Here is a 15426-nt window from a genome sequence, read left to right on the forward strand (position 1 = left end):
AAAAAAAAAAGAGAGACCTAAAATGCCTCTTTTAAAATCCATCTACATCACTCTAGCTTCCTTGTAACATTTTTCATCTTTGGAAATATTATCTAAATTTATTGGTTATGAAACTTGACTCCCTAAGTGGAAATGCGTTATGAGGAACAATTTTGGAAATCACTACGGAGAACAGGTTTCATTAAGAGGTCTTCAGKGTATGAATGGCACAAAACCGTGCGGCGTGTCTACGCTGTGCAGCAGAGCGTGGAGATGACCGAGTTTGTGGCAGCCAGGCCACGTCCGTAGCTGCGCACGTGTAGCGCCGCGCGGTTACGTAGCTCTCRCAGCCGGCGGTGGTCCCTCAAACAGGGCAAGGCACTGTGCGCTGTCAATACTCCGTTTTCTCTATATACTGGTAAGGTATTCCTGGTGAGGGGCTGTCTGGTCCAACATTAACATTGCCTTTTAACCTCTGTTAAAACGGAAGCCGCAGTGGAGCGAGGTTTTTAAGGTTGCTTTTGCGGAGAGGGCCTTTGGACGCACACCGTGACCTGGGTGCGGGTGATTCGCAGAGACTGGTCAAGCCGCTTGCTGCAAATATCGCAGGATTTTTTCTGTTTTCTTACATCAGCTGCCCAAACAATTAGTGAAAATAACAACTTTCAGAATACCCAAAAAAGATACCACAAGAAACCAATGATGTGTCCATCTCTCGGCCTGCTTTTGCTTTGCCCCGAGATCTGCTTTTTTCTATACGTTACGGTAGTGTGCTCAGTGTTGCATTTTAAAGCAGCTGCTAAAACTTGAAACTCATTTAATAYTATCCAGCCAGTTTGCCTTTTCTGCATTATTTTCCTTTTAAGTGGGCAAGGAGTTGAAATCTGTTCGTTCTAAATGTAGCTCTGTTACTTCTTTAGTGAAAACACTTAAAGCACTTTCAAAGGAAAAAGCTATTCTTAAGATATCGTTAAGCTTTCATTTGCATCTTTTATTTTTGGGCAGATAACTAGGTAAAATGTTTGTCCTTTGGCTACAGAGGAGAAGGGAACTGGGGCAKTGGGGAGTAAATGCTATGTGCTTTTCGGTTTTTTTACTGAGAGAATGGTAAAAAGCAAATACCTCTTTCTAGTGCATCCTCTGTATAACTCCTCTCTTTTTCTTTGTATGATGAGTACCTTACTGAGATGCTGTACTGATTGGGTTAGGACGAGAATTACTCCAGTCCCATTTTGTCTGACGCAGGAAGACAGATAACACTTAGAGATACATRTTGTTATTTCARTAGATTTTTTTTTTAATTTCAGTTTTCACCTGCATACCAAAAATACCYGTTCAAATCTCTGCAAACCACTGACATAGGCTGCCAATATTTTCAGGGTATCTYGCTTCTATTGTATCTGAAATACAACCCAACAAAGATTGGCTTACCACAAAAAACATGTTTGTTTTATAGAAAAAGCTTTCAAAAGCAGGTTAAGATTGGGGGGTTTGACTTTACAAAGTAGGAAATGCCAGAATTCAGGTAGTATCTGCAAGCTTCGTTCAGTTTTTATGCTTGCATTATATTACAGCATTGTATCCTTTGGATTAAAGGCCTAATATTACATTATGCATTATGATAGTATTTTATCCTTCTGATTAAAAGCCTAATATTAAATTTTGTTTTTGTTGTGGTTTAGCAGAACTTGAGCTAGGAAGGGAACACCAGTGGGATGCAGTCTCTGTACCAGCCTGCCTGGCTGAGGGTAGGTTTCGCTGGTGATTACTGACAACAGAGGAATGTTGAAACACGGGAAACTCCTTTTTCTTTCTAAGTCTGTGGGCAACTCTCTCGTCCCTTTACGAATTGCATATCCTCTACCAGCATTTTGTCCCAGACCCTGTGCCAAATCTGTGGCAGTCTCCTGCCGAGTGCCTCATGCACTTTGCTCAAGCTGTTTCTTGCCCCTTTGCTGTGTAGTTTCTGGTTCCTTTCTCCAGCACCTTGGCTGATGATCTCAGCTCATCTTTCTCCTCCTTTCTTTCATGGSTCAGAGATCATAGCACTGCAGTGTCCTTATCCGTAAGAGCGTGAGACTTACCAGCGATGTCCACAGAGGCGGTCAAGTCCTYTTCTCTCATTCTAGTTGAGAGGTTATTGTAAGGACTTTATGGAAAGCTAAACCTGAATTCTCACTTGACCAGTTTCCACACTTTTATTTGAAGAAAAAWAAATAAGCCCCCAAACCCTAGAAGCAGTTTCTAGCAACTGTAATTTGTCTGTATCTCACTTGTCTGGTGCTTCCTAGTTTCTAGAGAAAATTGCTCTGCAATCTGGTAGATCTACCTGCTCAAAACAAGGGCCTGAGTTTCTAGGATCACAAGAGAGGAGCAACAAATTTGAATCCCAGGGTAATCAAGCCATCAGCTATCTTTGTTTTATTAACAGCAGCTGATCTGTGAGGTGTAATTAGGCTAATGGTTTCCAGCTCCAGCTGTGTCTCCCTCCAGAATAAAGAGTGCTCTGCAGAGATTTTATAATGCAATACACTTTCTCCCCTTCTACTTGGGGAGAATTAACAAAGATTACTCGGTGTGCTGGAGTTTGTGACTCAGATACAAGTGGGCATTATCAGTTTTCAAAGAAGAGCATGTCCAAAGCATAYGAGAAGTCTGGGAAGCCAGAAGTGTGCACAGCGAATAGCTCAGGTATCTCTGCAGGCCTCACTCTGGGAAGAGGGCTCTGACCATCCAAAGGACGCTAAGTGGGCCTTGAAATTTTGTCCCATACTCTTCATATGCCCTTCTCCGAAATTTTCGACTCCCTATGTGCTAAGTTCCTCTGGGACAGGGGTTGTCATTTGCAAAATGTGTTCTTTAAGGGGATGAGAGGAGCCTCAGAAGAGATTRTCTGATGTCCCACGTGGAGAACTGATACTGGGATGTCTGCTTCTGTTGTGACCTATTGAGCTTAGAGAGGGATAAAAATTGAAGCCTGTCCTAACTGTGTTCTAGCTAACAAGGCCCAGTGGGCCACAAAAGAGAGAAGGGGAAAAATATGGTGAAAATCAGCCTGGCTTCACCAGGGAGATGCATGGAGAATAAGAGTATTGAGAGAGAATGTACAGGCTCCTGTGCTTGGAACCTATGGTGGGCACGGTCCRTGGGAGGGTTGGGGTGGGTGGTTAATTTGGGGAGAAAAGGAACTTTGCTCATTTTTTAAATTGCTRTGCCTTTTTACCCCAGCCAACTGATGTTAACTGCATCACGGTATGTTGTGGTCATCTTAAAGCCCTCTGTCCCGGCATCACTAACAATATAAGGATCAGTTTAATTYTTGAAAACAAAAGTAAATTCAGGACCAAGCTACAAAAGGCAGACCTGACAGGCTCAAGAATCTCAAAGCGTGAGATAAGAAGTGCAAATGTGTTTGAGACTTGAATTTGATGCTATTACCAGTAGTCATGATGTGAGCAGTAGTCCCTGGTCCATGTGTCCCACACTGTTCAACCCTCCCTTTTTAAAACAGACTCAAACCTTTGCCTTTGAATGTTCCTTGGTTTGGATCTATTTATTTTCTTTTACGTCAGTAAAATCCCTCTCTTTGGATCTCATTCAGCTAGGGTGGGTGCATATACACTGATTCTTCTCTGCCGGTCYCAATTTTGCCAAGATTAGCAGCACCACAGTTGCGTGGACAAGATCTGAATCTGACTAGAGCCGTTGTGTCTAAATCTGGCGACAGATTATGACAAGATTGCTGCCAACTTTTCTAAATGTTTAATTTGATCGCTGATTGTTGTGACCAGGCTTTTTGATATATTTTTGTGTTGTCCAACTGATTGTAATATTAATCTATTTTTTCTCTGAAATCAGTATGCAAATTATAGAATTAAAGATAAAAAAATTTAGAATTTTCTAGTGCTCTTCCCGACCTAGTTTTTGAAGCATTTTAGTAGGAGAGGCATTTTTTATATATATTATTAATAGTTACAACTGTGAGTATAACTTGTCACTAACAAAGTCGTCCTGATTGCGGCACAAGCAATAACGTGATTATTTTTTGARAAGCACAGCTATATTGATCCAGGGGAAGACGATGACAGCTTCACACGTAAATTGATGAAAAGATCTCTTTTCTTTCTATTTGCTTATGTGCTGTGATTTTTTTTTTTTTTTTTCATTCCAGGTGATCAGCTTCTTCAGTTCACGATTAGAGCAAGCTGGAGCTGAGTTGTCAGTGGAGCGAGTTCTGGAAATCATCAAACAAGGAGCCGTTGCTTTGCCCAAAGACAGGCTGAGAGTAAGTGTGGCGAGACCTACTCAGAGCGTAGTGTTCAATCAGTTACATACRTGCCCTTTACATATATAATGTGAAAAAATTGTTTCCTCGTCAATAGCAGGTGATAAGGGATTGAAATGTGGATTGCAATGTGGGTGTATTTTAATTTAAATTCCTAATTTGTACTAAACATTTGGGTGAGTTTTCTTTACTTGTTAAGTTGCAGCATGTTGGAGGAAATAAAATTAGCTGAGGCTGAGGCTTTTTTTTTTATCATGTATCTAAGATGAAGTCTCATCTCTGTTTGCATTTTTCATACAGTTAAGGTACTGGCTTTCATCACTCCCTTTTTTTGAATTACCATATTCTTCTTTCTGTGGTGTTCCAGACCTGCATCTAGGTCTATATAAAATGCTACAAAGATRAATTTTTTTGTGGCTTTGGTCCTGAGTTAAGAATAAACCAACATAGTGAAAATTAATCCAGGACCTGTAAGTCTAGTCAGCATGCCCRTGAGCTTTCTAGCTAATCCTCAGCAGAGCCCTCTGTTCTCTTTGGAGAATGTCTCAAATCTCATGAGGCATTTACCAACTTGACAGGTTTTATGAAGCCAAAATCCATTAATGGCTATGTGATGTTTCAATACTGAATGCTGTGCAAGTACCTAAGTAAATACATGGGAGTTGCATGGGATTTTTTAAGCACTCCCCCATTTTCCTTTCTCCACTATGCCAAGTGTATTTTAAATACCATCTGCTTTCTGCAAAATCATTTTTGTTCTTCTCCTTGGTGAGAGGGAGCTTCTTCTCAAGACCCTTTTCTTTTGCTGTAACTTTAGGAAATTGCCATCTGATAAGGCATACTGGATATATGTGGCCATTGGCGACAGCTGGTGATTTATTTATACCATGGCAATTYTGAAACACCCAGTGGGTGCTGTCTAGCCGGCTGCATATACTAATGTCTTTCCTACTGTTCCCTCTATCCTCCCTGTCGGAGCTAGTACATGTAGCAAGTCAATCAGACTTAAGTACTTGGGAACAGATTGCTCTAGAGCCTGAGTTCTGAACAGCAGTACAAAAATAACTCAAATAATAACAGAGGAGTTGTTGGATCCAAATCCTGCACTCAGCCCTTCAGCTTGTGTTCTTGCTATGTGACGCTGTTGTGAATAGTCAGTAGGAATGTGTGCAAAACCAGGGTACAGACAAACACCGTATAGTCTGCATTTCCTTCCCAGAGGCTGCTTTTTCTGTGACAGTTCATTCATGAATGCAGATGGCTAAAAACTCTTTATGCTGAGAGACGGCAGTAGTTCCTTCCTTACACAGAGCCATCAGTTAAAAAAAAAAAAAAAAAAAAAAAAGGAGAGGGGAAAAAAAAGTGTTGCTTACAAAAAATGAATATTTATCTCGTACTTAGTGTGCCAGGCTGACTTACCTGTTGGACCACAATTTAAAGAAATGTTGTTTCTAGAGTGAAATCTCATCAGGTTTACTTTTCGTACATTAATGATATATGGTGTTCAAAACGACATGTTTATATTGCAGCTTAAGTCAGCAGATCAAGATGTTTTGAAAAGTGTTAAGCTCTCTAAGTCCTTACCAAGCAGTAGAGTACTTTCCAGTTTAAGGAGGCTGAAGGTGTGACTAGGAGCACTTACTTTTCCTCCAAAATACATGAGTTTAGGGGCAGGGTTACCTAGTGAATATGGACATTCTGGCATGTAATTCCTTTATATTACCCACTTTCACCTACTGGATTTTATCATTTTTTCAAAACCTTTTTGCTGAGCCACAGTTTGGTCAGAGCAGGTTACTCTCCTGCATGGCAGAAAGTTGGTGACACTGACCTAGATATCTGTAATGTCACGTATTAATTTGTAAATGCTCATAACTCCCTTTCTTTGCAAAGAYAGTGACAATGAGTAGCACAAGTGATTCTCTCCAGAAGAAATTTCCCTGCAAGTCTTCTGGCCCTCTGTCCTTGCACTTGTCTCAGAGTCCAAGTCTCGCAATTCTTACTGTTTCTCAGGTCTTGCCACTTCAGTCTCTRAAGTTTTCAGTGAAAGCTATTCTAAAGTTTGAAAAAAAAATCATATTAAGGTCAGATGGAAGATACAGTTACGCAGTATGTTGCAACAGCAAGCAATTTCAGCAGCTAAATAAAGGAAAATGCTTTAATGCACACTCTCTTGGGCATGTCTGGATGGGTGGGAGCAGCCCTACTCACRTTCGCTTTGCCTGCACGACAAGGTCGGAGGATGTTCACATCACTAAGCTCAAACCTCTGAGCTGGAAGCCCTCTAGCTGCATAGACCAACTCATATATCCTACTGAAAGGACAAATTTTAAATACATATTAGCTTGGGCACAGCCAATTCGGATACGTGACTTTTGGATAGCAGTTGGGTTGTGCCTGAGCAGCCTGGAGAATGTGTGGCAGAATCACGAGTCTGTTGCATCTGGATTGACATGACCTATTTGTAATTAAAACATGAAAAGCTGTGAAGTTTAATTCTGAGAATGTATAGATTGGCTTTTCAATTAATTGTTAATTCATTTCTGCATGCTGCAGAGCCCCAAAGTATGATAAACCATGCAGAGAAACTGCTCTCACCTCCTAAAAATTGCCATCTTCAACTTAAGCACCTTGAAGGAGATGGTTGAAACATAGAGAGGTTACGATGTGGAAAGAATGAGGACTGAAGCAGTGCTTTTACTCTCTTGCCTCCACACAACCCAGACAAGTGGGTTTTCTTCCTTATGTGTAAGTACGTAATGTATGCACAGCTAAATACAGGGAATGTTTTCAAGTTGCTTATCTTGGCCTTTGCGGAGGAAGTGAGCATTCAAGAGGCATTGCATTTATTCAGATCTCGAGCCTGTCGCTCAGACCATGGTTCAAATGTGAATACACGTGAACTAAAAATAACAGCACTTAGCGCCACGATCCTGATCTGCATAGCGCGGCTTATCAGTTTGGTAGCGCTCCCTGGTACTTCTGCTCCCTTTCGGTGTGGGAAGCGCCGTGCAGCTGAGAGCGAGCACGGGTGCTGGGAGCAGCTCTCTTGAAATTATCATACCTGCGAGGAAAGAGATCCTGCATCCACTTAGCGAATAAATGTTGGGAAACGCAAGCTCTAATTCATATTTTCCTTAGAGTCCTGAAGCAGCCTGTTGCCATCCAAGATGAACAACATAATTAACGTTATTTTAACCCTATGCTTTTAACCATGTGCCGTGGAAGGCAGGAAGAGTCCGAGCTGAGTAATGAGGCTTTTAGAAGACTTCTGCATAAACAGCGAGATAAAGGGCAGGTGCTGAAATYGAGAGCTGCTGATTGCTCCTGCAGTCTGTGGGAGGAGATAAATGAAGTTAATATGCCTGGGACGGAGGCAGAAGCCACAATTTGGAGATASAGCTGTCTCTGTTGCAGACAAGCAGCCCGCGATCCAGGCTCCCTTTTTTATTGCAGAAGCTTATTAAAAGCAATTTAGAGATTGTAGTGATAGGTGAAAATTGGCCTCATTCTTTCCTTATTTTTATTTTTTTAAAAGTTCACAAGCTGTCCTTGTTCCCTTTGGTGAACTATCTGTGCTGTTGGGATTAGGAGCATGAGAGAAGTGAGACTGCGTCTGGAGCCTGAGAGTTATCTGGGACTTCCAAGAGGAGTTAGCCAGCAGATAACTGCTCTTTTACAAGAAGTGGGAAAACTTGTTTTGAATACCAGCTATTGACTGGAAGYTGACATTTGGGTTCATGGACTGATCAGACTTAAGAGGCCACATTTAATGTTTTAGAAGAAAACATTCCATCAGCTAAGCCACTTAATGCAAAAATATTTCATTTCCATGAACATATTTGGAACTACATTTAGTCTTTTCCTGTTTTTTTTTCTCTCTCTCTGTCAATTAGGATTTTGTCATCTGGGTGCATTTTGTCATATGTTCTTGTGTTAGGCAGACATGCCATTATGCTATCAGCTTGTACCTCTTTGCTATAGTACTAAATTTAATATTTATCCAAGTGCATTCTAGTTTCAYGAGCATTAAAATTTTACAGAATATGTAAAAGCAGCAGGGATAAAAGCCTTCAGTCTCTTGACGCAAAAAAGCTTTCCTGGAGATTGAAAAGCAGTTCTCGGAGATTTCCYTTTTATTAATGAGGTACTTCCAACTTATTCAGCTTCCATGTATTTTGCAGGAAAGAAGCCCCTGCTCGTCAAGGCACCAGCAAGCAGGGGAAAACAGTAAATTGTCCCGGTGACTGCTGTTAGGTACCACCTGCCAGCTGGTCCAGGAGAGCTTTGTGTCTTGGGCACRTCACCCAGCTCCTGGGGGAGCAGCACCAGCAACCAGAGTTCTGCTCCCCAAAATGCCATAAAAATCACATGGTTGGCAGCTGAGGTGGCAACAAAGTTGTGTGTCCAGGTCCTGGCTGCGGATTTGTATGGCTGCTCTTCGCTGCAAAGTTGAGCGTTGCTCCTAACCACCTCCTGGCCGCAGATAAACCCCCCAGCTTTAAATGCTGTTGTGCTTTTCCCTTGAGTTGGTGGTGCAGAGATAGAGACTTGGCCACAACACGGCTAGGCTTCTCCTCAGCAGAAATACGGGCCTGCTCTGCAGCCCGTGCTGCTCCTGACTCCTTTGTCATGCCCTGTGCGGTGGCAGGTGAGAGGTAGCGTTCGGAGCAGTACTCCAGACTGCAAAGAAAACCACTAGTATTTTATATGCACGTGTGCTACCTAATGTGGTGGTGCTCCTCAAAACTGTGTCTCTTGGGATGTGTTTTTGATAGGAACATTGCCCATCACCACGCTGGTGTTCTCTGAGACTGGAATAGCGCATGAAACATTTTTTGTTCTAGGCTTGGTTAAAGGTGTTTCACCCTCGCTTTGGATGCTGCTGGTGTCGTAGTTGTCCTTCCTACCTGCAAATTGTCACTGCAGTACACAGCTGAGACATTCCAGGTTTACTGCTTTAAAGAATTTAACTCCTGGTCCAGAGTCACACTTCTAGGTATATTATGCCTTTACTCCATACTGGTCACCTGTGTTTCAGGTCCAGTTCAGTGGTGATTAAGATATCAAAAGCATTTCATACTATGAAACACAGTTTCCTGAGAGATCGTCCTTTGCCCCGTCTTCTGTTACGATTGCTCCTGATTGCAGTAGCAGCAATTTTGTTACTGGTTCCCCCTGATTGTTTGGCCAGAGCTGGCAGGCTTCAGAATCCAAAATAGCGGTCTTCAATAATCTAAATAAAACATCATGGCAGATCTGTAGCTTTTCAGCTACGTACAGATCTTTTTTGCACTTGTTTAACTGTCATAGCACTGCTTCACTCGCCTGGACTTTAGGCAGAGAGAGGAACTCACAACTCTGCGTGACATAAAGGTGTGCGGGGGAATGAGCTCCGCTACAGTGCTCTGGGGTGTACAGTTAAGCAAGAGAGACAGAAAACTTCCTAAAAGTAAATTCTTCATCAATGTTCTTCCTGATATTTATGTTTTTTCTGACTGAAGGGTCAAGGATCTTGTTCTAGTGGGAGCTGATTGCGTCTAATACGTCCTCAGGGCTGCCATGAGGCAGGCATCTATGGTGTAGGCTTCCCTTCACTGACCCTCAGCTGCCATTAARCCTTCACATGAAGACAACCAGATTAATAGAAGTGTAGGAAACGTTTTAAACAAAGTGCTTTGTGGGCCTTTCCACAACCCCAAACCTTTGCTAAGAATAATATTTACAGATTGTGTGTTTCCTTCTGGCAACTTATATCCTGAACTGGGATGTCAAACTTGCCTGCTTCCGTGAGCTGCCCAACAAGGGATGAGTAATGACTTACATTGCACTTGAAGGCGTTGCTTTTAGAAGTCAGCTTCTCAGAAACCTTGGGTAGAGAAGAATATACTCCCCATCCCTTGAGAAATACGATTGCAGGTAATCACGATTCCAGGAAAAACAATCTAGGAAGTTGTTTTGGGCCTCGTGCTCAGTAAAGAACTCGTGGAGCCGTGAGCAGGCAGGCAAAGACGTCTGCACTCAGATGACACTAGTTAATCTTCAACAGGGATTATAAACTTGTCTGTCTGAACCAGGGCAAAGCCTTATGCAGGTGCTCTTATTTTAACACAAGCCCAGCTGCTTGAGTTGTTGACAAGGAGTTTAAACTAAACCAAATGACACTACTTTACACATTTATATTGTTTTAATCTGTGTAGTTAAGTGGTGCAAACTTGTGCGTAGACAAGATCTAACTTAAATATATGAATAATGTTAYTGAAAAAATGTGACTATTAACATGCTTAAAGTTCCAAAAGGCTTCATCATATTGATGCTCTTGATTTGTGTTGTATTTTGGAGGTTTATATCAAGAAAGATAACACAGCAGCCACTCTTAATTCCATAATCCCAGAAATAAGAATCTTGAGGWCCAAAGCACAGACCATCTTGGGTGTAGTTCAGAGAAAAATGCCACAGACAGTCATTTTTAAACATAAATATGATAATCCACAGAAATGCTACCTTAGTAGGACTTGAGTAGCTAGTAAGAATACATTAACTAAACAGAGCATAGTAAAAAAGTTTTGCAATAAGGTCCACGTATACTTATTAACAAAATTGCAACCCTTAAACTTGTTTAAACTTTTATTTATATGCTTGATTACTTTCTCTTTTTAATGCTGCAGAAGCCAAGTGCCAAAGTAAATTAGTTTTAACATCTGTGCRTTCAGAATCTTTGAAATTTGTTGACTCTTTTGGGGGAATTTCCATACGTGAAAATGTATTTCAGCAGTCTTCAGAGAAACTTGTTTGTAGCTACRTATAATGCAAGTACTGCTGATGAGCTGGATTAAATACTAACAGAACTCCATTTTCAGAAGTATCCCTAATAAAAGCAGCAGAAATCATGCAACTTGGAAACTTTTGGGAAAGCAAAATAAATTTATTCCGTAGCCCTTTAGAACAAAGTTTAACTTGAAACTTAAAGTTAATGAAAAACCATGAAAGTTCATATTGCTGAACACAAGACTTCAAAAATGTCGACATGGTCTGGTGAGTCACTTATGAGGCATATTTCTTTATTTATTAAGGATATGTTTTAAAATCCTTAACTRAAAAGGAACCAAAACTCTTGATATTGTTGTCTTTCCAGTAAATGTTTGTGTGCATTTTGAAAGTTGTACCTGTCAAGATTTGGATTTCTTTGTYGGTATGGACAAGTCCTTTTGCCCATAAGGTCTGAGTTGAGTATATCGTGTGTTTGCACAGGGCCAGGTCTGACGGCAGTGGTGTTTACCGTGATGTCCGCAGTCGTCTCTTGGAGCTCCCAAAGAGAGTTAGCTAATGTAACTGATACCGTACTTATATGCTGTTCCCAAGGCGATTTGAAAAGGGGATGTATTCTCCACCTCTTGCCAGGTGTCTTCTGGATATGAAACTTCTACAGGACCACATTTTTATTTAATTGTTTTAATAGCATTATGGGGGGGGGACCTCAAGCAGCTCCAGGAAACTCCTTTTTCCAAGGTGAAATGCTCCTGAGAACCCAGACAATTTAGGTTTGCTTTGACATAGCAGCTGTCAGTCAATTTTGGAATTAAAACAGTATTTTAACTTTAGTTTACTTCAGTGGTTATAAATTCTTCCATGGGAGTGGGAAAATAATAAACAGCAACTTTTGGCATTGTTGACTAGGATGAGAAAGAAACAGCTATTTTATTTTACTTGTCTTCCTGGCACACAGTTAAAAATACACTAATACTTTTCTGACACCTCCCTATCGAGAACTAATATAAACATCATTGCAGCAGCATCATAGGAAAATATGCATTAGCAAGCTCTTGAATGCCTGATCTTTAAGCTATTTCTCATGTAGTATCAGTTTCTTACTGTAAATGAGCCAAAATCCTTTCCAGCAGAAAATAATAACAGTGCTTTCAACTTGGAAAGAGCACTTCATAGAATTTTCCTTTGTAGACCAAGTCTGAATGGAGCACTTCAACCTTGTTTTCTTCCTCGTCCCTGAAACATTCATTGCTATATCCTAGCATTTCAGAGATCCGTGGGAAAAATCCACATTTCCCTGGAATTTGAGAGTTTTGCTGTTGGCCTCAATAGACTAAAGATTTCCAGATATATCTTTATGCTTCGGAGATGATACCAGACCTGATCTGAGCAGGAGGCTCATTAGCTGCCTAGAACTTTGCATATCTCATGCTGGGGAATATGTGGCTCATATTGATGAGTACCAATTAGGGATGGAGAGCGTCTACGCTCCACTTTTCTCCATTTCCTTCCTCCATCGTTCCTCTTCTGTTTTATGGAAGTGAAATTGATTTAGCAGTAGCCCAGGAAGTTAGAAAGACGGATGTTGTGTCTCCTCTTTGTTGCTTTAAAAGCYGGCATAGGATTGGCTTTTGCATTGTGTCTTTGAAGGTGTGAGGAGACCAGTCTAATCCCCTGAATCTGCAGGGGTTTGATGGGCTGCCAGTCTAAGCTGTCCATGCCTTTGCAGGACAGTCATGCCCTCAATGGTCAGCTGGCTGGTTGAGATTCCTTGTTGRCGATGTTCATTGGTCTGCTCTGGCTTTATGCCTCCTTGCAACTGAAATGCTGTTGTTTGGTACCGAAGTTCAAGGTGTCCCAGCCCATTCAACCTAGTTATTCACATGCAGCTCTGAGGTATGGCCAACTCTTTTTAAACCCAGTGCTCTGGGGTGAACTCTGAAGCTACAGACAGCTTGTTTTCACTTCTAGGTGCTCAGTAGAGTACCATGGCTTGACAGCAARCAGCTGAAGGAGCAGAAGAGATGGAGTTAATGCCCTTTAATTGATGAACTCTTGGTCTCAAGGAGCAACGAGTCTTAATTACCCACATCCTCTTCTATTCAGCTCATGTAGGTTCTCATCTTAGATGTAGTACATAAGAATTAATGCAGCTGAGCTGGTTTTCACTTATGTCAACCAGTTGGTGGTATACCATAACCCTGCAGTATCGCTCTTCATTTTAATGCTGTGCCCTGAAGAGAGAAGAAAATAGATTTCTTGTTTTCCTGCCATAGTGTTTCTTGCTTGCTCTGCGATTGTATGTGAGGAATCATCACAGAAGTTGGTAAATACATAGCAGTAGCTCAGAAATATGAATGATACTTTCAAAGATAGCAGCRTTGTTAATATGGAAACACTCTGGAAGTATAACTGATCCCTCTCCATGTCCAGTTCAGGTATTCTCGTTATTTCTCATGTTGTATAATTTGGAGGTCTAAAGTGTTCATTAAATAGCATGTGTGAAGCATAGATGGAGCAACGGGGCTTGGGCTCCTAGAATTTGTGTATTCTAAGTTTAGACCATGTCTCAAATGGAGCTCTGGTGTAGTCCTCCAAGGCTGCGGTTCTTGTTTGCAAATCTAGGTAAATAGTTAACATAAAGAACTTTTTTTTTGATGTTCCTAGCTTGTGTTTGCCACAGTTTAAGTCCTGAGCATGATGCCTGTAAGATCCCGTCAAAGCCATGAGTGGTTGTACTGTGGTACAGGACAGTGAGTCAAGTGAGCAGCATTTTCCTTAGGAGTAAAACAGAACTTAGCCCAGGCTTGCCAGCAAAGCAGAAGATGCCCTAAAAATGAATTCAGCCACTCAGGTGGAGGACAAGCTTAATATTTCTTCAGCTTCCCCAACTTCATTTTTTGCAATTTTGTTTTTCGKTGCAGTTATGTTCTGTTTCCCCGTAAAGTCTCAAACCAGCAGTGTGACATCTGGGCGTGCGGGTGTAGCTAATCAACTGCAGATGCCGTTGCTATTRTAAGCCTGCAAGCCACTTGAAAAGTTACCCAGGATTTTTGTAATGAGGGGCCTAAAGTTATTATTTGAGCTATTTTCTCCTTTTATCTTCCCTGCAGGGGTCATCAGACTGGCAGTATTTTTTTTTTTTTTTTGACAAGCTCAAACTTTAGACTTTTAAAAGTTCAAATCTCTGTGTGTCAAGCTACTTGAATTTCCTGTGAAAATATTTGAGTTGTGAATCAATTTGTAATGATACAAAAGGGAACAAACAGATTAACTCTGTATTAAAAGATGGCATTTAAATGCACGAGGAAATAGCAGCTGAACCTGCACTGAGGCATATCTACCATTTTGCAATTAGACCTGATATTGGCTGTTACCATTCAGTAAAATTAGCAAATGTGTTTATGAAGATAACTTTCTTAAAAATCTCTTAGTTTAAAAGCAGAAATCTTCGAATTACGGTGTTCAACTTTGCAAGCAGGGCAGCCTCCRGGTCCTCGTGAACATACGTCCCTCCTCGTCTCGCTCTTGCCAAAGTATACCCATACACAAATGGTTCATTCTTCTGTATTTGGATTTTCTGTGTTGAAAGGACRGTGGGAGCGGGAGGAGATTTTAAACGCCTCAATACAAAGTCTCCCTTAGCCCTTGGCTTTAAAACGCATAAAGACAGTTCAAAGTTGCATATTCAGGAGAGTCCCTCGCATTCGTGCGCTTGCAGCTTGGTCGCTTAAAGCACAGCACGGAGCAGGGTGCTGGAGCTGGCGGGGTTTTGGGGGGATGCTCTGGCCTTGGAGGAGCCCGGCAGCGCCGGCGCTCGCCTGGTGCCGCCCGGCGCGGCGGCGATAAGCCGGAGACAGGCTGGCTCCTCGCAGGAGCCTCGCCGGCCCGCCGGGGCGCTTGACGGCTCCGGCAGCCTCTGGCTGACTTTTCCCCCGCGGAGCGCTCGCTTATCGGGAAACGAAATTGGTTACAGGATCTCTCGCGTTGCCAAACCTCGCTGACGAAATGTGCCGCGCCGCGCGTCGCGGGAGGAGGAAGGACGGATTAACTGTTTCGGCTCGGTCGTCGCGCCGCGGCTGTGCTCTGGAAAGCACCCGTGCCTTTTCTGACTTCTCCCCAGATCACAAGCGCGCTCTCGCCGTGGCATTCCTAGTGCAGTGAGCACGATAAGTTTGTTCGAGGCGTTTCTTTGCACCGCCGTTGCAAGCACGGTTTAAATGATTCCTAAGTATCCCTATAAACGTTCCTATGTTACAAGGATTTAATAACTTCTTATYTGAAATGCATTGGCTAAACTAGAAGAGGGAAAATTAAGATTTATTTAAAGGTAGAAATAATGCTTTGTTGTTTACAGGGAGGTTTTCAAGTAGATTGTTCAACTTGCAGAAGCT

The 15426-nt window shown here is 41.9% G+C and overlaps 1 protein-coding gene across 1 annotated transcript in view; it reads left to right on the top strand.

Annotated features, from left to right (window-relative positions):
* The window catches only part of DYM (dymeclin), a 211303-nt gene that overhangs the window by 179192 nt on the left and 16685 nt on the right, over positions 1-15426 (top strand). The window contains exon 16 of the mRNA XM_085322185.1: positions 4151-4264. Within this exon, the coding sequence (XP_085178311.1) occupies positions 4151-4264 (114 nt within the window). The remainder of the gene's footprint in view (positions 1-4150; positions 4265-15426) is intronic.

This window comes from Rhea americana, unplaced genomic scaffold (genome assembly GCF_003343005.1).
Source record: "Rhea americana isolate MKP2758 unplaced genomic scaffold, rheAme1 scaffold_75, whole genome shotgun sequence".
Taxonomy (NCBI): domain Eukaryota; kingdom Metazoa; phylum Chordata; class Aves; order Rheiformes; family Rheidae; genus Rhea; species Rhea americana.